At 57.9% G+C, this 26,103-nt stretch overlaps 9 protein-coding genes and 1 non-coding gene across 10 annotated transcripts; 6 read left to right on the top strand and 4 right to left on the bottom strand.

The window, feature by feature from the left end:
* Positions 1 to 4,143: 4,143 nt before the first annotated feature.
* On the bottom strand, positions 4,144 to 4,229 carry VDAG_20118. Its single transcript has one exon. It is a non-coding gene; the product is annotated as a tRNA-Asn (tRNA).
* Positions 4,230 to 4,615: 386 nt separating this feature from the next.
* Positions 4,616 to 5,692, bottom strand: VDAG_03616 (uncharacterized protein; the record flags this gene model as incomplete). The annotated part of the gene is made up of 3 exons (XM_009653700.1): positions 5,211 to 5,692; positions 4,933 to 5,129; positions 4,616 to 4,873 (listed from the first exon to the last, which is right to left on the bottom strand). Exons 1-3 carry the CDS (start codon positions 5,647 to 5,649, stop codon positions 4,616 to 4,618), a joined length of 894 nt encoding a protein of 297 aa, XP_009651995.1. The 5' UTR covers positions 5,650 to 5,692.
* A 631-nt stretch (positions 5,693 to 6,323) lies between these two features.
* Positions 6,324 to 6,915, top strand: VDAG_03615 (uncharacterized protein; the record flags this gene model as incomplete). Its single annotated transcript, XM_009653699.1, has 2 exons — positions 6,324 to 6,400; positions 6,678 to 6,915. 2 exons carry the CDS (start codon positions 6,324 to 6,326, stop codon positions 6,913 to 6,915), a joined length of 315 nt encoding a protein of 104 aa, XP_009651994.1.
* Positions 6,916 to 8,083: 1,168 nt separating this feature from the next.
* VDAG_03614 (GCY protein) lies at positions 8,084 to 9,263 on the top strand (the record flags this gene model as incomplete). The annotated part of the gene is made up of 3 exons (XM_009653698.1): positions 8,084 to 8,129; positions 8,287 to 8,824; positions 8,900 to 9,263. The coding sequence occupies 3 exons, from the start codon at positions 8,084 to 8,086 to the stop codon at positions 9,261 to 9,263; spliced, it is 948 nt and encodes a 315-aa protein (XP_009651993.1).
* A 780-nt stretch (positions 9,264 to 10,043) lies between these two features.
* VDAG_03613 (NADPH dehydrogenase) lies at positions 10,044 to 11,448 on the top strand (the record flags this gene model as incomplete). The annotated part of the gene is made up of 2 exons (XM_009653697.1): positions 10,044 to 10,382; positions 10,435 to 11,448. The coding sequence occupies 2 exons, from the start codon at positions 10,044 to 10,046 to the stop codon at positions 11,446 to 11,448; spliced, it is 1,353 nt and encodes a 450-aa protein (XP_009651992.1).
* Positions 11,449 to 11,989: 541 nt separating this feature from the next.
* VDAG_03612 (oxidoreductase domain-containing protein) lies at positions 11,990 to 12,994 on the top strand (the record flags this gene model as incomplete). Its single annotated transcript, XM_009653696.1, has 1 exon — positions 11,990 to 12,994. The coding sequence occupies one exon, from the start codon at positions 11,990 to 11,992 to the stop codon at positions 12,992 to 12,994; it is 1,005 nt and encodes a 334-aa protein (XP_009651991.1).
* A 1,922-nt stretch (positions 12,995 to 14,916) lies between these two features.
* VDAG_03611 (choline dehydrogenase) lies at positions 14,917 to 16,791 on the top strand (the record flags this gene model as incomplete). The annotated part of the gene is made up of 1 exon (XM_009653695.1): positions 14,917 to 16,791. The coding sequence occupies one exon, from the start codon at positions 14,917 to 14,919 to the stop codon at positions 16,789 to 16,791; it is 1,875 nt and encodes a 624-aa protein (XP_009651990.1).
* Positions 16,792 to 16,915: 124 nt separating this feature from the next.
* VDAG_03610 (Tna1) lies at positions 16,916 to 18,541 on the bottom strand (the record flags this gene model as incomplete). Its single annotated transcript, XM_009653694.1, has 2 exons — positions 16,916 to 17,176; positions 17,246 to 18,541. 2 exons carry the CDS (start codon positions 18,539 to 18,541, stop codon positions 16,916 to 16,918), a joined length of 1,557 nt encoding a protein of 518 aa, XP_009651989.1.
* A 3,342-nt stretch (positions 18,542 to 21,883) lies between these two features.
* VDAG_03609 (uncharacterized protein) lies at positions 21,884 to 23,125 on the top strand (the record flags this gene model as incomplete). The annotated part of the gene is made up of 1 exon (XM_009653693.1): positions 21,884 to 23,125. One exon carries the CDS (start codon positions 21,884 to 21,886, stop codon positions 23,123 to 23,125), a length of 1,242 nt encoding a protein of 413 aa, XP_009651988.1.
* Positions 23,126 to 23,738: 613 nt separating this feature from the next.
* VDAG_03608 (uncharacterized protein) lies at positions 23,739 to 25,760 on the bottom strand (the record flags this gene model as incomplete). Its single annotated transcript, XM_009653692.1, has 3 exons — positions 23,739 to 24,212; positions 24,262 to 24,845; positions 24,899 to 25,760. The coding sequence occupies 3 exons, from the start codon at positions 25,758 to 25,760 to the stop codon at positions 23,739 to 23,741; spliced, it is 1,920 nt and encodes a 639-aa protein (XP_009651987.1).
* Between the last annotated feature and the right edge of the window lie 343 nt (positions 25,761 to 26,103).

Here is a 26,103-nt window from a genome sequence, read left to right as displayed (position 1 = left end):
TGCCTTCTCGATGATCGCCTCGATCCCTTTACGGTTGTCTTGCGTGGTTGGTCCAGCGACCCAGGCTGTGAAGTCGTCGACAAAGGCTATAGCTCCTCCATAGCAGTTGATCTTCTGTTGTACAAGGTCGGCGTTGAAGAACAGAAACAGGATCGGTGACAGTGGCGATCCTTGCGGTAGTCCAGCCTGAGGCAGGGTCCGGACCTCTGATGCTTGGCCGTTGACCTGAATTGTCGCCGTCCGATCGGAGCAGAATGCCTCTACCCAACGGAGCAAATCTTCTGGGAGGCCCCTCGCTCTCATTCTCTGAATGAGTCTCTCTTTGCATACTCCATTGTATGCTCCCTTCACATCGAAGCTCACGAGGCTGACCACCCAACGATTTCTCCATGCTGCGTAGATTTGTTCTTGCAGCAACACCAACGCTTGTTCTGCTGACCTCTGTTTGCGGGCCCCGAAGTGGTTCGTGGGCAACAGCCCATGGGTTTCGACTGCATGGGATATCCTCTCCGCAACAACCGACTCGAGAACCTTGCCGAGCGTGGCGAGGAGCGAGATGGGCCTCCAAGCCTTGGCGATGGTGTAGTCTCCTTTGCCGGGCTTCTTGAGCGGGATGATCTTGGCATGCCTCCATTGGTCGGGGAGTACTCCTTCCTCTAGCGATGCGCGGAAAATCGCAAGGACACTGTGCTTGACGGCTGGCCAAATCTGTTTCCAGACCATCGCCGGCAACCCGTCCTCACCGGGTGCTTTCCACGATTTCGTCGCGAAAAGCCGGCGCTCGACTTCTTCCATCGTGATGTCAGGCATGGTGACAGCCGATTCGCGCTGCGGCCTCTCACCCTCCTCTTCGATGTGCTCTGGTGGGGGCGGGAAGAAAGTCGTAAGCAATTCTTCCGCTTGCTCTTTGCCGTTGGTCGTCCGTGTGCCATCAGCCTTTACAAGCTGCGGCACCTTGCCGAATGCCGCGTCGTCGCCCGACTTGAGATACTTGGCGGCCTTCCAGATGTTGTCGTTGTCGGCCAGAAAGTCGTTCCAATGGGTTTTCTTCTGTTGTCGAATGGCACCGTGGTATTGTTTCGCTGCTCCCTTGGCCGTGTTCTCCAGTGCTTCATCGTTCCGTCCTGCCCGTCTCGCTGCCCTCGCCCGGTTCCTCCAATGTGTGTGGATGTGGCGGAGCTGCGTAAGATCCGCCGTCCACCACCGCTTCGCGTGTGGCGATGGTTTGGCTTTTGGTGTCAAGGCCTGTACTGCTTCCAGCACCACTGACATGAGTCTGTCCGTCTTCTCTTGGACCGTGCCTTCCATCGGGGCTGTCTCGAGTGCAGTGGAAATTCGAGTGTTGATTTCATTCCATGGCGCGTTCTTGTACAGAGGTCGGTCCTGGATTTTCGGGGCCGGCACTGATACATCAAAAATCGTTTCGATGGTGCGGTGGTCCGACCCGTGCTCTGTTCCGTTCGTCGTACACTTGATCATGGCCGCAGCTAGGTCTTCTGATACCAGCACCAGGTCGATTGTCGACTCGTGGTCCCCGCCTTGCCAAGTCTTCGTGCCCCTCGGGAGCATGCTGCAGAGGGAGAGCTCGTTCATCAGGTCGATGATGTTGTCGGCTTCACCCTGTCGTACCGGAGACACGTCGTCTCCTCCCCATAGTTGATCGTGGCGATTGAAGTCGCCCGCAATGACCACGTCCACCACCTCTCCTGCGGCTCTCCTGGCGTCCGCGACCGCTCTACGTATGGTGTTGCACGCTTCCTGTAATGCCTGGGTGTCCATCCCCTGCACGTACACGGACACCACCAGTACCAGTTTCCCTGGAAGCCGCAACAATGCTGCTGTCATGTCCGGAGACTCTATCCGCACCTGTTCAGCCTCCAAATCCTTCCTTACCCAAAGCATGCTTCGGATCGCCCATCGTCCTTCCCCAATCGTTGGTGGGACCATCTTTGTCCATCTGTGATGTCCCATCGGCGTCGTCAACAGCCGTCCTTTGATCATCCGTGCCTGTGGTTCCTGGATCGCCAGCACCGCTACGTCCTGAATGTCCTCGTCGTTCATGAGGCTCTCGTGAACCTCGCCGCGTTTTCGCACATTGAGTTGGATCATACGGAGCGTACTACTCATTCAAAGATGGGTAGAGCTTCTTGCAGTTTCTGCTGAAAGATGCATGGGGACCTCCGCAGGGAACACACTTGAGGATAGTCTCATTGCAGGCACTGTGGTGGTGCCCCTCCTTGGCACATTTCCCGCACACCTGGGGTCGGTCGCACTGGTGAGCTTTATGGCCGCGGCCCATCTGTTGACAGTTGTAGCACTGGTCGAGGCGAGGACGAGATTCGAAGACCTTGGTCCTCCCAGATTGTCCTCCCGCATAGGCGTAGCCCTCCGCGAGTAGCCTTTCCGCGTCCGCTCTCTTCGTGAGGTACATAACCATTGAGCCGTATGCCTTCGGGACGTCCCTGTTACTTAGCCAGCCTACTTTCGCAACTTGTACGTCGTTTTCTTTGCCAATCTCCTCCGCGGCCCCACTGCGGATGGTGTTCGCCTCATCCAAGACCACCATGCGGCTCACGTAGTCGACTTTGACAGGATAGAGTTCGTCTCGCAGCATCCTAGCTCCTCGAGGCAGCTTGGCTTCCACCAGTTGTTTCACCATGGCGTGCTCCTGCTCGTTTCTGCAGGCAATTCTGATTCGAGGCTTCTTCGGGTCCTTGGTCACGGCCAGGCAACGCCACTTGGATTGGCTTTGGTCCACCCTGACCTCGCCTTCCGTAAGGGTACGAATAGCGCCCGGTGTGAGCTGTTCACCTTGTTCGTCCTCCATCCTGGATGTGTCGATCGTGCAGAAGACCATGTCTATTGGCGTCGGTGGCGTTGTCATGGTAGCCTGCCTCGTGTTGCTGAGTTGGCCGGCCTGTGGCATCCGGGCAATGTCTGCGTAGGACGGCCCCGATCTATCCTGCCCTGCGATCGTCGTAGTGACTGTTTCGATGCTCGCACGCAGGCTCTGGGTTTCATTCGTGGTCGCATGGAGGGCTTTCCTAAGCTTCTCCACTTCGTTCTGGAGCTCTTCAATTCTTGTCGACTGTGACTGGGACTCTTCCAGGACCTTTCTCATGATCTTCGTCTGTAGTTCCATCTGTTTCTCCATAGCGCGCAGCAACGCTCTTCCGTCCGGCTGCCCTCCAAGAGTCCCGGAGATTGGTCGTCGCACCGTCGGTTTGGTACCGCGCCTATTGGCTCTTCGCTCCGTGATTTCCACATCGTCGGTCGGCTCGTTTCTGGCTTGACCCTCGGTCGCTTCATCATTGATATGTTCATCGTCGATGACTTCGTTGTCGATGGATCGATTGTCGACGACCTTGTTGCTCGGCTTGCGCGTCGATCGAAGCTGTCGTCTCACACCACCATTCCCCCCTTCTCCATCCGACGCAACATGGATCGTGTCGCGTTCGTTCGCCATGGCTGCAGGTGGGGCGCCACGTGGAATGGGATCCACCAGTTCGCGTCGCGCCGTCCCACGTCAAAGACCAACCTGTCCACGATCAATCTGATGCCGTAATAAAAATCAGGCAAGTACCGGATTCAGTCACGTCCCCAAGGCAGGTACAGGTAGGTAGGATAACAGTTTCTGGGCACATATAGTGTCAATGGATAGCCGTTCTCGCCGCTCACACCCTGTACAGCAGAGCGTAGGAACTGCTTTGAGTCTTTGCTTGGACTTGGATTCACGCCATACCATAAACTCTCATACTTATTGTACCCTGGGCCTCCATCTTCCTGAGTTATTGCTGGTGCCACAGTATCTTCCCTGATCAATTTCCGCTGCTAGACCTAATCTTGCCTCTTATGGGCGACCTCGATAGCATGCTACCAGGGACAGTAGGAAGGTGGGCGACAAAATTCCGCCGATGTAACTCCAAAAACAAAATTGACTCACAAGACACTCAACTCCATCCGACCGAGAGTGAATGAATGCCTGAAAGTCATGCCACCGGAAAGAGGAATAAACAGGCTTTACTGCCTCATGCCGCCAGATGCTGTTTCTTTCTATCAAGGCCAAATCTGCCTCGCATACAAAAAAAAAAAACGAAGTGACAGATGGTTGGTCATCGTCGACGCCATCTGCAAAAGGAAATTCTCCCCGAGACAGGTTCGAACTGTCGATCTCCCGATTTGCCTGTTGATTAACAGTCGGACGCCTTAACCAACTGGGCCACCAGGGATTAATTGTTGAACGGCCCAATGGCAATGTGCATCATGTCTGGAAAATGCCGCACTTGTGGAGATGTCATGCTTTCGAGGTGCAGTTTGGTGGGGCTTTTTTCTGTAGTTTTTGGCTCTGTTGACTTTGATCACATTTGTTTCGTGAAAGGACCATCATTCCAAAAAGTGATGAAACGCCATATGCATCCTTTAGTATAACATTTTTTTGTTCCTGTCCGTAGCACTTTTGAGGCTTGAGGCTTTACCTAGGCCCTGATAAATGTCATCCAAGGATGCCCTCTCGATCCACACTTTTCACTGGGAGACGACAGTGGCCCTGGCGAATGTCACACTCGCCAACACCAACCTCAATCGCGGACCCCAATTGGCGCTTCTGACCTCTTCCTCATGCATCGCTGAGCCAAACCTCTTTGCGCTGCTCAGCCATGACCCGAAACCTTCTCGGTTCTCTGCCTGTGAGCTTTAACACCACGTCGTTCGTCCTCTCCTCGCTTCCATGGAGAATCTGAACATCCAACGCTGCCATCATGTCAGCATAGCCATCAGGCATGCCCGCCATGGCGAACATATCCTTCCGCTCGCGCGGCGTCTGTTGGTGATGCACGACCTTGCGGCCCAGCACGTCGGAAATAATCGCAGCAATCTGTCCTGGTGTTAGCAAAAGTCACCCTAAAGATGTAGACGACGAGTATGAGCACCCACATCGCCGTAGGAAAGCAGCTCCGGCCCCAGAATCAGAAACTCTGCATTGGGCGCTGCCTCCTGCGTCAAGAGTTGGAACGCCGAGGCCGCAATGTCCTCGACAGCAACCCATGGGATTCGTCCCTCCCCCGTGGCCGAGTACACCTTGCCCTCGCCCCAAATAGACATGACATGCGCCCTGTGCTCTACCAGATTCTCTGCCAGCATGTCAGCGCCCGCTCGCCCGCCGCACGCAGCTTGCCACAGAGGGAATTGATGCAAGCGCTGCCACAACTCACCCTGGAACCAGGTCGGCCGCAGAGCCGCCCACTCCACTTGGCCCTTGTCGCCGAGAGCTTTGAGGTAGGCGTGCACCTTGCCCATTGCCACGCCCTCCTCGTCCGCTTCCAGCGCGCTCGAGCTCAGGAGGACAAATCGCCGGACTCCTTTTTCTTGTGCAATATTGATGAACGCCGACATGGGGGAGAAACTGTCGAGAATGGGTGGCGCGACGAGGAATACGGCGCGCGGTTTTGCCGCGAGAGCTTTGGCGTAGGTCGTCTCATCGTGCCAGTCGAACGCGACACCTGAGATGTTCGTGGCATCGGGCTCTGTGGTGGCACCGTTACGAGAGGCTTGGATAGTGGGGATGTCCGATTTGGCCAAGAGCGCGGCGATGCTGCGAGCTACCTTGCCAGTGCCGCCAAGGAGGAGGACTGGGCCTGCGTTGAACGACATAATGGCAATTGGTCAGTTTTTTATGATGCGTCTGTAGCCAGACACATGGCTTTCAGAAAGTAGATTGTGGCCATCACTTATACAAAGTTCATTGTCTTGGCTATCGGGGCGATGCTGCCGGCAGGGTGCTGGTGCGGAGTTAAGCCGCTGTTACTCGGACGCGGACGGAGGAGAACTGTCTGTGCAGCGGCGCGGTATTGCACCGACGATGGATAATCACAGCTTGTGCATACATGGGACATTGTACGAAGGGCCCACATCCTGCCATAGACCATGATGCCAAGTGTCTTCGACGCAGGCTACGCAAGAAGATGAATCGCATGTCGACGAACGATCTGTCAATAGAATCAATACATTTATCTCTTGATCTTGAGAATGTTGATCCTGCCACACTGCCGGAGAACTTAGGAGGGTCCGATTCTTTGTCACATCCAGCCTGGCGAGAAAAGAGTTGTTTGTCACTGGTTTGCAGGCACAGATGCTGACATCGGCCATAAACCTCACCAACACCGCGCGCTACACTGGCCAGGCCATGCGCCTGACTGGTGGTGGCCTTCCTGGCCTCTTTCTGCTACGGCAGCGCGGTACTCTTCCCCTCAGAGGCGTTCAGCGCCGCATCAACTCTGGGTGCGGCTTTTAAAGAAAAGGCGGCAGCGCTGCTTGGGGTGCGTACCATGTTCAACGCCGAGTTCCGAATACTCGAGGCGAGGATGCATTGTATCACTACGCTGCGGACTGGTCTGGCCGCTGGGTCAGCATCCATCATCAGATCCTCTCAACTCTGCTCGTCACTCAAATTCCTGTACACACTCACCAGTGTTGTTGCTTCCAAAAGGCCATCATGTTCTCTTCGATCACCCAAGCCCCGATATCGGCCTCGGGACCGCTCTTAGAATGCTCCTTTTGCCCGCCATGGCCCTCGATCTCGCGCTCTGCTACGATCGGGACTACCGTGGGAGGCTGCGCTGTGAGGAACCCTCTTCACATTCAGATGTAAACAGATAGCTGCTAACACCTAGGCCCCCCAGAACAAGTGGCCCCATGCCGGTCAACTCTTGCTTCAGCAACCGCGGCGGCACCAACTGGAGCGGTTTCACCAACGACGCTGTATTCAGCTTCCGCATCAGCGGTGGCTGCTGCCGCTTCTACAGAGACGCTGACTGCCAAGGCGGTCCGATGTTCACCGAGTGCAACGTCAACGTCCCCAGCATCCACGACAAATATGGTCAGTTCAACGACCAGCTGAGCAGCATTTTCTGCTACTAGAGAGGGGTTGTTGAACTCCTGCAAAGGGCAGTGGCATGTAGCAGTGTACCTAAACACCTGCTTGGCAGATGACTGGGGTAGACTTTTTGAAGGTCACCATAAGTCGAGGCCTTTGGTTGAATCTTGACGTTGCGTTCTGATGCAGATGCTGTTGGTCTGGTTATCTGGCCCCTTTGTGGCCTGTTCTTGAGGCATTGAATATACTTTGCAAAGAAAGTCTCAAGCTTGGCAGCTGTTTATGAGTTGACTGTTTCCAGGGTTACTGTGTTGAGATGATGCTAGCTTACGGGCAGAGATAATTAGTCGGCAACAATAACAACGAAATCGGTAAAACCGACGAGGACCTGGACCCAGGTAAAGCATCTCAAATTGAGGGACGTGTCGTCGGCTCAGGGCTTTATACTGACGATTTAGTAGTGCTTCGTTTGAGGTGGTCTGTTATTCTCGCTCGCTTCTTTTTACTACTTTACATACAAAGAAATTGTTCGAGGCTTTATTGCCTTGCATCTCATTACGCGGGACAAATTCCGATTGAGAAGATGTTATTCATTAGATATAAGAGTCAGCGCATAAATCTGCGTAGGTAAATTGGTTGATTGGATTGCTTTTGGGGCAGGTGGGCGAAATGCTGGATCCATCACTGACCGGGCGTCAAATCTGGTGTGGAGATGCCTTCTCGTACCGTACTGAACGCCGGCTCGGATGTTGTCTCAGAGAGACCATCTGCATTTGGTCCCTAGAGGGTCTACTTGAGGCTTCAAAGGCGAGGCTTGATAACGAAGAGACAGCACCCCCCTGGCTTGGCCCCCCCACCAAAGCATCCTGACAAACATTATTCGCCGAGAAGTAGTTAGTGGCCCGTCACCGCAAGCACACCTTACACCATCCATGATGATAAAGCAGCCAAATCCTACATACCATATGGTACCTTAGAGTCGGGCGGGGTAGTCGGATAAGCGGGTCGTGTCGTCAACCCCCGCGTATGGGATGTCGTAAGGCAGGGCGCTGAGTAGAGCGGCAACGTCATGCTACAGTACCTTGCCTCTCCATCATGTTACAAGAGGCTGGGATATCACTTGAGCAAACTTTAAGAGCCTTGAAATTTCCCCTTTGTTCTTCATCGACTCCTCATTGATATCTACTACACCTTAGGAATCAGAAAGTCAGCATGGCTTCGCAATCAGTTTGTACCAAGACATTTGAACTCAATAATGGTGCGCCACAAACAAGTAGAACATGAAGGGTTTCCGGAACTGACGATCGAATTGAACCATAGGCTTGCGTATGCCAGCAGTGGGCTTGGGAACTTGGCAGGGTAGGCTGAACACCCGCCATCGTACCGCCCCCGACACAGCGCTCATCCAAGCATAGGCAGCCCCGGAACAGACGACGATAAGGCGCTTGAGAAGTCTATCATCCACGCCCTGAAGAGCGGCTATCGCCTCCTCGACACGGCCCAAGCCTACGGCGTCGAGCACGTCGTCGGCCGCGCCGTCCGCGAGAGCGGTATCCCGCGCGAGGAAATCACCGTCGTGACCAAGTTCTGGGGCGAGTGGCACCACGATCCCGCCGAGGCGCTGCGCATTTCGCTCGAGAGCTTGGGACTCGACTACGTCGACGTCCTGCTGATGCACTGGCCGTGGGCGACGACGCCGAAGCCCGAGAAAGCCGTGCTGCGGCCGCACGAGGACCCGCGCTTCGAGGATACCTGGAAGAGGATGGAGAAACTGGTCGGGCCCACGTGCAAGTCCATCGGCGTCAGCAACTTTTCGCAAAAGACGCTTGACCGGCTGCTGCAGAAGGCCAGCATTGTGCCTGCCGTGAATCAGGTCGAGCTTCACGCATTTAACCCGTGCCTCAAGCTGGTGCCGTACTGTCAAGAAAAGGGCATCCACGTGATGAGCTGGTCGTACGTTTCGCTGCCCTTGGCACATTATGCCAGATGGGAGAGTTTACCCGACCTTGCTTGCTGACGTACTTGTAGGACACTTGGAGGGTCCCGTGCTGGTGAAGAGAACCAAATCCTTCGTCATGAGACGTTCACCAAGATTGCCGATGCGCACGGCTGCTCGGCCGGCGTCGTGTCCCTGTCGTGGGCGGTCCAGCGTGGCATCACGGTCATCCCCAAGAGCAGCTCGGAAAAGCGCATCGCGGAGAACATTAAGCTTGTGACACTAAGCGACGAGGAGATCGATACCATCAACAAAGCGCAGGACACCATCAAGAAATATCGCATCGCTGAGGGCATCCAGAGCCTGAAGGGTGAGGTGGATGGGAAGCTCGCCCTCAGCGGGTGGACCATGGAGGACTTTGGATGGGAAGATGCAGAGGGCAATTGGTTGACCTGAGCGGGACGGTGTTGATCAAACTGCGTGCTAGGTCGATTTTCGAGTCTGAAGGGCTGACGTCGGGATAGCAACAAGACTCCTTACTGTGAGGATTCATAACGGCGTCGATCTCAGGCAGAACTAAAGACAATTCAGGAACAGAGCATTGCACTACGAGCTTTACGTTCAGATCTGACATGGAATCAAGTCGATCTTCCCCTACGTCGACCAAGCGAAAGCGTGCTTGGTAATTGGAGCCGACGCGGAATTCAAATTCCACAACCTGAACGGCGGACAATCCCGTCTGGGATCGACCGAGCCAGCTTACCGGACCCGGACTTTCTCGATTAGGAAATAGATCTGCCTAAATGGTGGGCGATTGGAGTCGATCAACGCTGGATCAATAACGTCATGACATCCGTCAAGCCTGTCTGCCCGATTCCAACACCACGCCCACCTCCTCAAAATTTGTTTTGATAGCCATCGTCAAGCAACGATGAACCGTGTGGCGAATGTGGATTAGTATGAATGGGCTTGTCAATCCCTTCATCTTGCAAGGCTTACCAAGCGCCTTTCTCGATTGCCTCCTGTGCAGTGGCTCTGCTTCTCAGGCTATCATGACCTGAGATCCTGAGCAAGTCCCAAATGCGGGGGGCTATTCAAACTGCCGAGGCCCAGTCCAACATACCCCTGGAATCGGTCTTGATCTAAAAGACAACCCCGCGCACCAAGTACCTTGACGTGAAGAACCGTGTCTCGTTTTCTTGAACTTCCAACAACCCCGAAACAACACATAGCATCATGACGGCAGACAACAAGGTCTCGGCCCCAGGCTACGAGGGCATCCCGCCGTCTCGGTCGAGGACACCCGCTCTCGTTGAGCGCAAGAAGATTCCTGCCAGCCTCGAAAACACCCCCGCCAAGGGCGTCCCCTTCTTCACCCCCGAGCAGTCACCACCTGCCGGCACCGCGCTCAAGGCCGCCAACGGTGAGATCCCCAAGCTTTTCACACCGCTCAAGATCCGTGGCGTCGAGCTGCCGAACCGCATCTGGCTGAGCCCGATGTGCCAGTACAGCGCGCACGAGGGCTTCCACACCCTTTGGCACACTACCCACTACGGCGGAATCGTCCAGCGAGGCGTACGTTTGAAGCACTGCTCTGTTTCGCGAACCCAACTGACACCCTCTGCAGCCTGGTTTCAGCATGATTGAGGCTACTGCCGTTCAGGCAAATGGCCGCATCACACCGGAGGACTCGGGTATCTGGCTAGACGCCCACGTCGACAAGCTCAAGGAGCACGTCGACTTTGCCCACAGCCAGAACCAGCTCATTTCGATTCAGCTCGGGCACGCCGGCCGCAAAGCTTCGACCGTCGCCCCGTGGCTCCCGCAGGCCATCGCGACCGAGGACGTCAACGGCTGGCCCAACGACGTCGTCGGGCCGTCCGATGTCCCCTTTGGCCAGGACTTCCCCACGCCGCGGGCGCTGACTCTCGACGAGATTGACGAGGTCAAGAGGGACTTTGCCGCGGCCGTCAAGCGGGCGCTGCACGCCGGTTTCGACATGATCGAGCTGCACTTTGCCCACGGCTACCTCGTCTCGAGCTTCCTGTCGCCGACGAGCAACAGGCGCACGGACAAGTACGGCGGCAGCTTTGAGAACCGCACGCGCCTGGCGCTCGAGCTCGTCGAGGAGACGCGCGCCATTTTGCCCGACAGCACGCCGTTGGCTGTGCGCTTCAGCGCGACTGAGTGGCTGGACACGAACCCCGATTTTGAGGGCGAGAGCTGGACGATCAAGGAGAGCATCGAGTTCGCCAAGCTGCTGGCTGATCGGGGCGTCGACATTCTCGACATTTCCAGCGGTGGCAACAACACGGCGCAGAAGGTCAAGGGCGGGCCGGGATACCAGGCTGGCTTCGCCAAGGCGATCAAGAAGGCGGTCGGCGACAAGGCATTTGTGAGCACCGTCGGCAGCATCAAGACAGGTACGCTCGCCGAGCAGCTCATCTCGGGTGGCAAGGATGAGGACGACACGCCGCTGGACCTCGTTGCCGTGGGCAGGATGTTCCAGAAGAACCCCGGCCTTGTCTGGGCATGGGCTGATGAGCTTGAGACGTCGATCCAGGTGGCGCACCAGATCGGCTGGGGATTCGGTGGAAGGGCGGCCGTCAAGAAGGAGTCGGCCAAGATTAACATTCCGTAAGTCTGAAGATGGTTCCTGATCTTGAGAACATAAATTTGTGTTGTTTTACTGGGCTAAACATAGAACCGGCGTTTTGTACAGTAGCCAGAAGACATCAAGACTTTAGATGATGGATTTGCTCGAGGGAAATGTGTCGACATGGTGGAATGAACGTGACTGGACCTGCATGTAGAGAGTCTTGACAGTGAACAGCGCTCAAATTGATCAGGTACATTCGGAGATGTCTCAATCAGCCCTCAATCCTTCCGTCGGTTGCCGCCGGAGTGCGAAACCTGGGTTATAAGTCAATCTTATCGACGGTGCGAATGAGTCGAATCCATCGCGAAAAAAGCCAACAAGCGGTTTTGGCTTACCCCGCATTGGCGTCTGACGATATCAAATGGACTCCCCGATGCTTTTCCCATTCTCCCCTTTCTCTTGTCCCTATTTCGGCCATCGATCCAACCCCCTATAAATTGCCCATCGAATTGCGGCTCTTCTGCACCTCACCTTGTCCACAAACCCAATTTCCTGAAAATAAGACCACGAACTGCTTTTCATCATGCTTCGTTGGGGAATTCTCGGAACAGGCTTCATCAGTCACACCGTGGCGAAAGCAATTGAAAACAGCACGGGCTCAACCATCCAAGCCATTTTCGGCAGGAATCCAGACAACTTGCGCGCCTTTGCAGACAAGTACAATGTCGCCTCGCGCTACGATACTCTCGAATCCATCCTCGGCGACGACGAGGTCGATGTCGTTTACATCGGTCTCGCCTCCCATGTCCACGCCGAGGCCATTATTGCGGCCGCCAAGCGTGGCAAGGCCATCCTCTCGGAAAAGCCCTTGACCACAACCCTCGCTGATGCCAAGGCCAGCCTCGATGCCGTGCGTGACGCCAACGTCTTCATGCTCGAGGGCCTCATGTATCTCTGCCACCCCTTTATGGAAAAGGTCGTCGAGATCGTCAGGTCGGGTGAGCTGGGCAGCATTCGAGCCATCAACGGCCACTACGCAGCCCAGATCTGGGACAGAGCCAACCCGCTCGGCAAGGGCACCATCTACAACCTCGGCTGCTACCCCGTCTCTCTGCTGCATCTCATCGTGCAGACTGCGTTCGGCCCCGACGCTATCCGATCTAGGACGCTGCAGGCCGCGGGCAACGTTTCGCACGACGGCGGCGTCGCGCACGGCAGGGACGCCGCGCTGTTGCTGCGCCTCGATAACGGCCTCCTGGCGACCATCCAGTCGACTGACAGTTACGGCAAAGACACGGGCTTTGTGGTTCAGGGCGACAAGGCCGTCATGACATTCAAGACGAACCCCTGGCTGCCTGTTGCCGGCGATAATGTCTTGACGATAGAGACGTACAAGACGGGCGAGACCAGGGAGGTTGTCGTTACGGCTTCCGAAGACGCATTTGCCTGCCAGGTCAAGAAGGTAGAGGAAGCTTTGGCAGCTGGACACAAGGAGGCAAAGCGCCCTGCCGCGAGGTTATCAGATTCCTTGGAAATAATGGAGCTCCTGATTGAGTGGGAGGAGAAGATTCTGGGACAGGCGCCATAGGCAGAATATAAGCAAGATACCGTCAGAAGTGTGAGAATTCAACGGTTTGCTCCTTTGTGCTTACGATGAGAGGGGAGTACAGTCTCGGAATTTAGAATCCCCATTCGCGCCAAGTTATATCCCACACTTGTGGTCGAGATTAACAATGTTGCTATTCAAGAAAACCATACCAAAACCACGCCATCGCAGCAACTGGCATCTTCCCGCTGTTGTCAGCGACAGCCTTAAGCTGCGGCCGCAACAGAGCACCCATCTCCTACTTGGACTTTCTCATACGGACCTTGTGCTCGAGCAGCAGATCCAGCTCGGAATTCGTCAAGCCATTGAACTCGGGACGACGGACCCACATCTAACTAGCACCAAGCTGGAAGTCGAAAAGCAAAAAGGATTGAATCAATCAAGTTAATCCACCACGTATTCTTCTAGCTCGATTGGATAGCTGCCGTAAGGCACTTGCGACCATGTGAGGGCTGCCACTAAGCCCTGCTGGAGCCGACCGTAACACAGCCATAACATGCAGCTTTCGGAGGCTCATTGGAACTCGAAGGTGGGGTCTGGTAGTTGCAATATCCAGGGATAGACGCTGGGTGCCAGAAGTGCCTTCAATGGACACCCCTGTATCTATATCGAGCCGCTATTCCAGTCATCAATAGACTGGCCTTGTTCTACAGTGCCATTGGATGCTGATCAAGCCCGAAAGCAGCCCGCAGCAGCCAAGTCCTTTGGTTTCGTGACCCTAGGTTGTAATGAATTCCGGGAATCTACCACCTCACCCACTCCATGCCAAGGCGGGGGCTGTCTCACACCATTCAAAGCTGATGACTTGCAACATTTGGAAAGCCCAGACAAGTCCTGGCAACTCAATCATGGGGTGGGTCTGGCATTTACGAGTTGGGGTGGCGTTTGGTGGTACAGACATCCGAAATGCCAGCCTCAAGACGATGCAAGGCAGAATTAAAGTGCGTAGAAACACCATGTTCTACCCTTTTCTGGTGTTGACGTGACGATTGTCTTCCTTTTGGCTCAGTAGGAAAACTCCTGAAACTGACAGAACATGTTGAGTCGAAGGCCACTCGCTGAACCATGCAAACGCAAGGATGCTTCTTTGGTTTCTTTTGATCCGTCAAGCTAGGTCTGGCGAGAACGAGTCATCAGCCGCGAGTCGATGTCAAAATTTACTGGCGATGGGGATCATCTGCCCGCCTTCAAAGGCCGAGGAAGACCACATTGACAATGTGGTAGATATCCGCAAGAGAAAAGATAAATCAGAACAAGGTTCAAGAATCCGCGGCATCCACCGACAATAATTCGCCGCCTGGGCTTCGCTCAAATGCCGCCCGCAAATCTTGTTTAGGCTCGCTCCTCGCCGCCATGCCCGATCCAGCTTCACCTGGCGAGCTCAGGCCTGCAGCGGCTGACGGTGAGAGACGATCTGATCGCCACTAGCCACGGCCGCTAAGAAGACGCCATACCCGTCCTGTGCGGTCGGTTCAACAGCTTGGCCTGTTCTGGTCATTTCCTTCCACCTGGCCGCGGCCCGCAAGGTTCTGGCCTGAGAAACAAAGAGCGGCGGTCTTTGTTAAGGGTAGTCAGGAACACAGGATCGAACCACATGGGAGGCTCGAGCCTTCGTGTTCGTCCGGAAATGCCAAGGTTAGTCTGCTCAGCTTGGCCTACAAGCTGACCGGGAGGGCAAATCGGTGGCTCGTATTGTCGCTGGGGTCCATGCAGGTCAAACCACTCGGCCCAGATCCGACGCGGGACGAAGTAAGTCCATCGATGCCGGCAAGCTGCATGAGCCCTCTGCCGCTCATGGACAGCACAGGTATAAGTGTGGTCATGCATCCGCTGCTTGGACTCTCCCTCTGGCGATCCTGGGCCACATCCTTGTCCATCCCCTTTTGCGTACGGCCTACGTTACGATGCGTCTCTCACTCGTTCCTGCGCTATTCGGCGTCCTCGCCGATGCTGTGCCTACCGAGGAGCAGGCGGCATCGCACCGCGAGGATAAGCGCCAGCTCGGCTCCCTCCTGGGCATCTTCAACCGCGATGCGACCTTCGACTACGTCATCATCGGCGGCGGCACGGCAGGCCTGACGCTGGCGAACCGTCTCAGCGCCAACCGCGACATGACCGTGGCCGTCGTCGAGGCCGGCTCGTTCTACCAGATCACCAACCCGGCGCTCGGCCAGACGCCGGCCGGCGACACCCTCTTCGCGGGGTCGAGCCCGTCGGACACGAACCCGCTCGTCGACTGGAACTTTGTCACGGAGCCGCAGGCCGGGGCCGGCAACCGCACGATCCACTACGCGCGCGGCAAGTGTCTCGGCGGCAGCTCGGCGCGCAACTTCATGGTCTACCAGCGCGGCACCAAGCAGTCGTACCAGAAGTGGGCCGACGCCGTGGGCGACGAGAGCTACGCGTGGGACGCGCTGCAGCCGCACTTTCGGCGGTCGGCGCGGCTGACGGCGCCGGCGGGGTCGCGCTTCGCCAACGCGTCGGCCGCGTACGACGCCGCCGCCTTCTCGCCGGCCGGCGGGCCGTTGCAGGTGTCGTACGCCAACTACGCGCAGCCCTTTAGCACGTGGCTCGAGCCGGCGCTCAACGAGCTGGGCGTCGCCGAGGCTGACGACTTCAACTCGGGCGCGCTCCTGGGCGCGCAGTACTGCGCCAGCACCATCGACCCCAGGACGCAGACGCGCGACTCGTCGCAGACGTCGTTCCTGCGCGACGCCCAGGGCCGGTCGAACCTTAAGGTCTACACGGCGACGCTGGCGCGCAGGATTGTCTTTGACGGCGCTAAGCGCGCCACGGGCGTCGTCGTCTCGTCGGCCCTCGCCCTTGGCCAGTACACGCTGAGGGCGCGCAGGGAGGTCCTCCTGTCGGCGGGCGCCTTCCAGTCGCCGCAGCTGCTCATGGTCTCGGGCGTGGGCCCGCGCGCGCAGCTATCCAAGTTGGGCATCCCCGTCGTCGCCGACCGGCCGGGCGTCGGGCAGACGATGGAGGACCACGTCTTCTTCGGGCCGACGCACCGCGTCAACGTGCAGACGCTGACGCGGCTCGCCAACGACCTACTCTACACGGGCGCGCAGTTCCTCGGCCCGTACGCGCTGCAGAAGCAGGGCCCGCTGACGAACCCCGTCTGCGACTACCTCGGCTGGGAGAAGATCCCGCGCGCCCTGCTGCCGGCGTCGGCGGCGTCGACGCTCGACGCCGCGTTCCCGCCCGACTGGCCCGAGCTGGAGTATATCTCGGCGCCGGGCTACGTCGGCGCCTTCACGAACCTGCTGACGACCCAGCCGCGCGACGGCTACCAGTACGCCACCATCCTCGGCGCCCTCGTCGCGCCGCTGTCGCGCGGCACCGTCACGCTGCGGTCCGCCGACACCAGGGACCTGCCGCTCATCAACCCTAACTGGCTGACGGATCCGACCGACGTCGCGGTCGCCGTTGCCACGTACAAGCGCCTGCGCGCGGCGTTTGCGACCGACGCCATGAAGGGCGTGCTCGTCGGCGGCGGCGAGTACTTCCCCGGGGCCGCCGTCCAGACGGATGCCCAGATTCTCAACACCATTCGCGAGACTGTCATGACTGTCTGGCACGCGGCCTGTACCTGTCGCATGGGCAAGAGGGATGACCCCATGGCCGTTGTCGACAGCGATGCCAAGGTCATCGGCGTGCAGGGCCTGCGGGTCGTCGACGCGAGCAGCTTTGCTTTGCTGCCACCCGGCCACCCACAGAGCACCGTCTACGTGCTGGCCGAGAAGATTGCCGCCGAGATTCTGGAGGCGCTATGAGAGATGGTCACACGGAGGAAAGGGGGACTTGGGTTGAACGAATTGATAGAGTACGCCGTCTGGTTCGCGATAGAGCAGACGTTGAAAGAAAGAACAAACTTGAATACACCGCGTGTGCAAAACCTTACGTCCTCCAGCGGAAACCGGGATGCTTCCAGTCGAGGTCGGACACCTGCCCAGGCGAGAGGCCCGCAAGCTCCTCTTCAACGTTGCGGCCATCCCTCTTCTTGTTGTCCCACTTCATCCAGAACCAACCGCATGTAGCAATGATCAGAATCATGGTCGCCGCAGCCAAGTTGAGACCGTTGCCGATGGGGAAGTTGGGCGCGTCCTTGACGAGGTAGCTCCAGGTCGAGATGAGGCCACCGACGTTGCCGAACATGACCTGAAAACCACCTTGTCAGCGATGTGTCTCGAAAATATCACGGGATGCAGAGAAGCAGGGAAGACTCACGTTCAAACCAATGGCACTGCTGCGCGCCGTGTCGCTGACGACGTTGGCGCTGATGTGCGCGTTGGACATGGGTCCCATGACCATGGCCGAACTGGCGATGAGGAAGGTGGCGGCATAGCGGATGGTGGCCGTCTCGGACGCGAGGAACATGATGTAGCCAGTCATGACGAGGGGTGCGCTCAAGGCGATGAGCACCTGGCGGCGGTCGAGATACCAACTGAGGGCGGGGAAGGCGAGTACGAAGACGGCACCCACAGCGTAGGGAGGGACACTATGGAGCTGCTGCTGGACGACGGTGTACTCGGGGTAGATGGTGCGGACGATGGTCGGCAGGAAGAAGGCGAGGCCCTGGACGGTGATGTTGTTGAACAGGAAGATGACAGCAATGTGCAGAGTCACGGGGCTGGTCATGCCGCGCCACAGGCGCTTGCGGTCGAGGTTGTCGAGGACCTCGGTGGCACCGACACGCTCGGCCTTGAGGCGGGCAATGCAGAGGTCCTTTTCTTCCTGGGTCAGCCAGCGGGCCGTTTCAGGTCGATCGGTGAGGGTGACAAAGGCGATGAGAGCGAGGCCGACGGTGATGATGCCCTCGATGGCGAAGATCATGCGCCAGGTGTGAAGAGAGCCAAAGTGGTCGAGCGTCAGGATGGCCGAGGCGAGCAGGCCACCAAAGGCGCCGGCGAGGGGTGCCATGACCATGTAGAGCGAAAGACGGAAAGTCAGCTCGGCGCGCTGGTACCATCGAGAGAGGTAGTAGGCAATGCCAGGCAGCATGCCGGCCTCAAAGATGCCAAGAAGGAAGCGGACTCCGCAGAGGGCAGCCTGGGACTGAACGAAGCCGGTGGCGATGGAGATGGCGCCAAAGGCGAGGGACGTGGCGGGCAGGAACCAACCGGGGCCCATCCACTTGCAGCAGATGTTGGCGGGGATCTCAAAGATGATGTACGAAATGTAGAAGACGGAGAGGACCACGTTGTAGTCGTAGCCCTGGAATCCGAGATCCTTTTCCATGCCAGCGATGCGTGCGTTGCCAATGTTGGCTCTGTCAATGAAGCAGAACAGGTAGAGGAAGGAGACGGTCGGGACGGTCATGAGGTCGAGCTTCCAACGGAGTTTCTTCACAGCCACGGGGTCAAACTCGATCAGAGGGTTTCCGTACTGATCGGTGGCGACCTGGCCGTTGCCGGCAGCAAGGCGAATATTGCCATCTTCATCGGTGACTGTCTTGAGGCCGTGGCTATCAAGGGTTGCCTCGATGTGGCGGTTGTTGGGGCGTTCCTTGTCAGACGACGACATGACGGACTAGGTTTGAACCGCGAGGGTTGAGGTTGAGATTGGAGACAGGCGAGGGAAGAGATGAAGTAGCTTGTCTCCCGATAGCTCTCACGTTTGGTGAGAACGATGGCGAGTGGGCTGGAGGGCAAGAGTCGTCCTCCACTTTCTGACGCCAAGTCGTGAGCAGAACGGATGTGATGGAGGTGGACGATCGATGATTCTGGTCAGTGATCGTCGAGATGATCCTGATGCTCCTGCGATAAAAAGTCCATGGATGATCAGGGACAGACGACAGTCCATATATCCATTTCGACATGACCGAGCCAAGGTCGTGTGCTTGGTAGAAGGGGTCAAGCAGGCGGTTGTGGTAGCATCACAAATTTGACCCCCTGCCGGCCATTTCAGGCTTAGTGCCGCATCTGGGGGGCGCCTGCCCCGCAAACTCGACCTCCCGGTCGCTGCTGCCGCGTCTTGCGGGGTACAGTCTGGCTCCACCAGAACAGGAACGGCTGTGATAACGGCTGTTCGATGCCAAGCCAAGCCATGGTGTTGCCTCATTGAGCTTGTACAGAGAGCTATCCGTGCTGTAGTTTTGGGATGGGAAGAAAACATGTCTTCAAGCGTGTTCGTCCCGAGCTGCTGGGTGAGACCAGCGTCACCAGCCGGCATCATGGCACTGAGTCACCGTAGGGTTACCTAGGGACCTCTCTTACCTAGGTAGGTAGGTATCTGGGTAGGTAGGCAAGTAGGTACCTGGGATTCACGGTACCACGTGTCAAGAAGGCCCGAATCTCAGACCCATTGAGTACAACAAAGGCAGAGCGCTTGGGGAAGGGAAATACAGCAGAACCTCGGAGAATTGGCATTTTCTCCGTTTCTCCAGCCCGCCATTGCGATTAAACCTTCTTCCCCAGCCATCAGCCATCAAGACAAGATGCGAAACCGAAGGCGTCCTGCGGAACTATGCTTAACCACCATGGGCAGCGGACACCGATCCATCCATCCCTTCAAGTATGCTGCAAGCATGCAAGCAGCAGATAAAGGCGCCCGACTTAACAATCACCACCCTCGAGTCAGTGACCGATTACCCCATCACCCCCATCTATCCACCGCGGCACCAAAACCTTCCGCCGTGGAGAGACCATGCTAGGTACCCCAGGTTTCCTAGTGCTGCCGCAGACCCCACGCCCTCCATCTCCCCCTTTCCCCCTATCCAATGCCCTAGCAAGCTTCATCTGCCTTACTCGCAACGCTATCTCCCTCCCTCCCCCGCATTCCACAGTGACGTTTCCCTACCAGCTCAGGTGCCCCCCCCCTTGGCTTCATGGGTACTGTCTCGCACGCCGTTGTGTACGATGCCGCCAATCACATCCCGTCGCAGACGACCTGTACATGGCACATCCGTCCTACATTTGAACCCCCCTGGCCGGCAAGTATTTCGGCACTTGACATGAGCTGGGGGGACAATAGCCTGATAGAGCGTCTTCTGAATTGTGGGTTCGGATTGAGTTTCATCGGATCGCGATTGGGGCTCTGGCGGCTCTCGTCATCGTCTTTGTCAAATTAGCCCCCCCCCCTGGTTGGCAGAATTCCCTGTGAACGCGTCCTGGGTGCCCGCGACGATGACCCTTGCGTGACAAACATTGGTCAGAATGTTGCGTAAGAGTGCCGAGGGAAACGTATGCACGGTAAGAGCCGAGGATAATGAGGCTCAGGGTGGGCAGAAACATAACAGAGACATCGGCGGGGAGTATCTTCCGGAAGCTTTATGCTGTAGTGACTTGGCTGGTCTCAGAGCGTGCTCCTTGGGTTTCCCATGATGGATATTTCACGATAGCCTTTTTCCTGTTCGTTGTGTTAAGACTGGGTGACAAACGCCTTGAACTCAATCGGAGTTGTCACATTCTTCCTGCATCATTAGGGTACCATGATGGGGATACGACCTTCCTGATCACTACTTCAGTTGTCGTTGCTTGCAATTTTGAGTTCTCGTTTAGAGGCTATAAGGCTGTGACTCATGGGAGGTTGCAATGTATAACTCTATGATTAAAGTTAAAAGCTAATGCTAAAACCTTCTCTTACAGAATCTCGAATGAATTGTCTCCACTCCGATCGAGTGTCACCACTGCAACTACCCGACATGGCAGCCAAGATGGAAATACTGCCGACAGCGAGTACTTATTCTCTGACGGACAGCGTCAAGGAAGAAAATTTCATAGAGCAGAGAACACAGAAAAAAGAATCCCCAACAAGAAAGGCGATTGGCTGCTCCCACTAATGTGTTTCCTCCAAATCCATCTTTCCTCGTGGTATTGTGACCCAAGGAGGTATTCATCTAGGACAAGCAGGCCACGAGAGCAAGGACCAAGAATGTCTTGATTGTGTCTCCTGTCTGTCAGACTGGATCTGGTCCGATCCTACATCGGAGCGCACCTTGTTTCACCTCGAAAATTTCGAGTCGAAATGGTGCTCCGTCGAAGGAACCACACAGCGATCATCGGCGAACCCGACGATTTGAAACAACAGGAACCACCTGTCATTAAGCATAAGAAGAGTGCCGTCTGATTTCCACAAGGTACTGCCATGTCGTCTCTGCGTGACGTGACTGCGAAAGGCCCAAAGCACTGTCACGTCAACGTGAACGGCACCGCAATCCTTGCCCTCAAACAGAGACGCGGTGGAGATGCACAGGGTTCGGGGGCGACAATGCGAGCGGCACGCCTTCATTGGCTGGCACTGCCGAAGCGATGGGCACGGAACCAGCGTCCCGGAACGGATCATCGTGGGCCGGGGGGCTGTGATGACGTGAGATGAGAAGACGGGGCCTGGGAGGGCGCCCAAGTCCAGGGCTCTGCAGTGTTCAGTGATCAGTGTTCAGTGATCATTGTTCAGTGTCTACCTACCACCTTGGGTACCTAGGTCCCTGAGGAGGTAGGACGGCCAGTGCGTTGGGCTGAGCTGGCCGGGCGGCCGCAGCAGCTCCTGTGACGCCGCCTGCCAACGTAGGGCTCGGCGGGAGGGGCACATGGGCACATGGGTAGCGGCTGCGCAAGCTGACGAGGGGCCATCCGTCAGCACCAGCGTCAGCTTTCTTTTTTCGTTCCTCTTCCCTTTGTCCATTCCCTCACCTCGAGCAGCGCTGCTGTTCAGACTTGATCTGTCTGTCGCCATCTCTGCATCGTCGTTGGCCATCTGCACAGAAAGACGTTCATCCCATCATCGCGACATCTGCTCCTGAATATACCATCAAACGATCTATAAGCGAAGGCGACGACCCGATTGACCGACGATCCGATTGACTGACGACACGACCGACGACACGACTGACGACACGACTGACGACACGACTGACGACGGCGACGAATGTCCGCCATGCTTCGCAAGAAAGAGGTCTACACGACCATCACGCCCATACCGGGCTTCATCCCCCGACAGCTCGCCATCGACATCCTCCACTCCCACTCCGAAGTCATCACTCTCAACCCCCTCGTGATCGACCACAAGCCCATCCAGGCGCCTCGCGATGCCGCCTCGGACGAGTACTACTCGACCTGGTATGAGATTACCGAGCGCATGCAGTGGGTGCCCGGCCTCGGCAAGATGGGCTCTGGCAAGATCAAGTTCAACGGCTGCTTCCACGACATGCCCTGGGGCCTGCAGACGCACACGTACGCGCCCATGAACGTCGACATCCGCATCAAGTACCGTATCGAGGGCAACCAGCCCGGCATCGAGCCTCCCGTCCACGCCGAGATTGGCCTCGCCGACCTCGGCGTCCCCGCCGACGGCCTCTACCTGCGCGAGGACATTGAGATCAAGTGCAACATAACCGTCATCAGCTACGTCCGCTCCCAGCTCAAGACGGCCTCGAAGGAGATGGTGTCGCGCATCATTAAAAAGGCCGAGCTGCTCGACGCCGGTGTCCTGTCGGCCATGATCCAGGACGGCAAGATCAAGACCATCAACCCCAACGACCGCTCCTCCACCAACGCCAACGCTGCCCTCCTCTCGCCGATCTTTGCGCCCCAGCGCAGCCCGGGCCTCGACGGCCCCGCCTCCCCCGCCATCCCTTACACCGTGCCCCGCGCCAGCACCTACATGGCGGCCACGCCGCCGCCCGGCCAGCGCCCCGGCACCTCGTCGTCGCAGGGCACCCAGTACGCCGAGCTGCCCACCCAGCACCACGCGCCCCAGCAGACCGCCTTCGTCGCCGAGCTGCCGGGCAACTTCTACCACTCCCAGCCCTCACCCGGCCAGCCTTCGCCCACGGCCAACGCCTTCCGCTGGTCCGGCCAGAACCCCAACCAGCCGGGCCCCGGCCAGGCGAGCCCCAGCCTGACGGCCTCGTCGCGCCCGACGTCCATCTCCTCCGAGGCCAGCAGCGGCCAGAACACGGGCTACGCGTCCCCGGCCCTCGACCATAAGGGCTTTGCCTCGGAGCTGTCGACGCACCCCGAGACGCAGGAAGAGTATCGTCCGCCCCAGCAGCAGCAGCAGCAGCAGCAGTATTACCCTCCTGATGTGCACAAGTTCGACCCCGGGCAGCACCGCGTCACGGGCCCGCATGCCTATCAGTATAACCCTGCCGATTACGCGCCGCGGTGAGCAGCGTTCCTACCTTGGAGCTTTGTTTTGCGGATTCGCGTATGCTGGAGTGACGTACGCTCGCTATGGTTAAGGAACGTTGGAGTCTTCATGTTTGGGGTTCACGGATGATACCGCTCTGTTGTTTTGTCATTTTTGTTCTTCAGTCATGATTCTTGGGTGCAATCGATTCTGGATTCGGTCGTTGGGCTGCTGGTCATCTAGGCGCACATAATACCAATCACTTTTGACTCTCGTCTTATGCCTCACACTCGGTGTGACATGTGTAGTAGTAGGTAGTGATGGAATCGACTTGACCACGCAGTCAAATGGTTCTCGCCACAAAACCAACCCTGACAGAACAACTCAGGCCAGGACAGTCCCTACACCGCAAGGCCATGGCAGCAACCAACTGAGATCATCGCGCCTGCCGCTCAGCCCTGTCCACCCACCTAACCGCCACACGCCGACCACGAAGCAGAGCACCCCGCTCCCCCCTCCAAAAAGAGAAGTGCATACACAAGTCGCAAACCAAACACGAAAAGAATAGCCAGCTTTGCTGCAGAATGCCGCCCTTTATATAGTTTCCGTCATGGCCGTGCCCCTTTCAGTCCCACGGCACGCGCCCCCGCATCTACGTCCTTCGACTGCGCGTCGAGCGTGCCGGAGGGGGTGCTTCTTTCGCCTTCTTCGGCGGCGGTGCTGCTCTTGGTGTCGCGGTGGCCTTGCGCTTTGCGGGAGCGGGCGCCTCTTCGACTGGTTCGGCGGTCCTGGCCGCTCGCGACGGGTGTGTCGCTGGCGCGGCGCTGGGGGCGGCTTTCGCTGGGGCCGGCTTTGCTCTGGAGGGCTTGACGGGGGCAGCTTTTGCGAGAGCCTTCCTGGGCACCCTCGTCGTGGGCGCGGCTGTCGCGGCAGCCTTTGTGGGTTGGGGGGCCATCTCTGGCGCAGGCTCTGGCTTGGCGGCGGCCTTTGCAGCGGCCTTCTTGGCTGGGGCCTTGGGCGCAGCATTCGTCTTTGCACCAGCCTTGGTCTTCGCAACCTTGGTCTTCGCAACCTTGGTCTTCGCAGCCTTAGTCTTCGCACCCTTCAAGACCGTCGCCCTGCCGCCCTGCGTCGCCCCAGTACTCGTCCAGATGCTCGGCGCCGTAGCCGCGGACAGCGTCCTCGGGCTCCCATGATTTCTGCGCCGATCCGATCCATGCGACGTGGAGGAGCACGCTGCCGTCGGGCTGGACCTTGTGGCCTGCGACGTGGAGCACGTGCCACATGTCCGGGTCGGCCATGGCGGCGGCGCGCCCGCCCTTGACGGAGCGCCAGTACTTCCACAGCGCGGCGGGCGCGTCCTCCTGAACGTTGGCCTCTGGTTCCCAGGAGAACTGGTCTTTGGGGTCTTCCGTGTCCCACTTGACGCGGACTTCGAAGAGAGTCTCGTCGTCTGTGGCTTGGCGGTGCTCGACAATGTCCTCAATCTCGAAGACTTCCGCGCCGTCCTTGGTCATGGGCTGGAGGTTTTCGCCGTTGTTGGCCTCGGCCTCGGCCTCGGACGCGTCGTCGGTGGCAGCTGGTTCTGAAGCGACTGGTGTCTCCGCCTTGGGCTTGTCGGTCTCTTCGGCGGCGGTTTCCTCGGGGGCCTCCTCCACAGCAGATTCAGCAGCGTGGTCTGGGTGCTCGGTCTCTTCCCCGTTGACCTCGGCCTCCTTCGTCTCGACATCGTCTGCCACCTCTGCACCGGCAGGAACATCTAGCGATAGGTTAGTGACAATTCGACTGACGCGGACAGAATCGTTGGCGCACCTCTGACCGACGGAGGGCTCTCCACCGCGCCCTCGAGCGAATCGCGAAGCTGGTCCTCGGGCTCGACAGCCGTGCTGTTCGCCTTGACCTCGACTTCCTCCACAACCGTCTCCTCGGTCGCCACAATCGTCTCGCCTGCAGGCCCCTCCGTCTCCACAACAGTCTCGGTGACCGTGGCGCTATATGTCGCGATAGGCTCAGCTTCTGGCGCCTCTGCATCGGCCTCGTCTGCCGCAGGCTCTTCGGCCTCTTCGATGTCGTTAAAGGCCCTCTTGCGTCCGGCCGCGACAGACGGGCTCGTTGGATCGGGCGTCGCATTGTTCCCGCCGCCGCCACCGCCAAAGGCACTGCGCACCGAGTTCCAGATGACGCCGCCGATCGAGGCGGGCTCCTCGGGGACTTCGGGCTGGGGCGTGGGCGTGGGCGGGGGCTTGGGCGCATCGTCCTCGATGGGTGCCGTGGGCGAATCGTCCTCGATGGGCGCCATGGGCGCCATGGGAGCCAGGGGCGCGACGGGCGCGGCGTCGACCGAGGTGGATCGAGACTTGTCGTGGGCGTCCGAGGGAGCGGCCGAGGCCGAGGCGGCGCGCGGGTTGTAGCCCAGGTCGCGAGACGGCGGCCTGCGCACGGGTGAGGCGAAGGCCATGGTGCGCTTGTGGGGGGCGGTGAAGTTGGCCGAGGTGACAGGTCCGGACGCGCCGTCGTCGGACGCGACAGACCTGAAGCGCTTGGGAGGGCGGGTCGACTGTGAGGTGGCGGGCATGTTGGAAGGACCGGGTCGCGGGCGGTGCAGTGTGGTTTGCTTGGTGTGAGGTAGTCGGGGCGTCGTTGCTGCGGCTGCGGCGTCACTAGGTTTCGCCATGATGGGTGAGGGGGCAAAAGTCGCGTTGTTGCTTGTAGTACGTGGGGATGTATGTGGCGCTGTACATGTAAGCTGTGGTACGTGGTGGAGATACAGGTAGAACCTTCGGCGAAGGTATCTCGAGATGCAGGGGACACTGCAATGGCTGAGCACAAGCCGGCACGAGGTGAATTGATGGCTGGCTGGGATGGTGAAGCGACGTGACGAGTGGGTTGATAGAGAAAGGAGTGGGTGGCCGTGTCGTGTTGTTTCGTTCGTGGTGTTGTGGATTTAACTTTGGCGCCTGCTCTGGCAAGTTCCTGGAGCTGCGTTCCTAGTACCATGTACTCTGGTAAGGTAGGTA

The sequence above is a fragment of the Verticillium dahliae genome, genomic scaffold (genome assembly GCF_000150675.1).
Source record: "Verticillium dahliae VdLs.17 supercont1.6 genomic scaffold, whole genome shotgun sequence".
Lineage (NCBI taxonomy): Eukaryota > Fungi > Ascomycota > Sordariomycetes > Glomerellales > Plectosphaerellaceae > Verticillium > Verticillium dahliae.
Note: the sequence above shows the minus strand (reverse complement) of the source record. Positions and strands in the feature narration are given on the sequence as shown.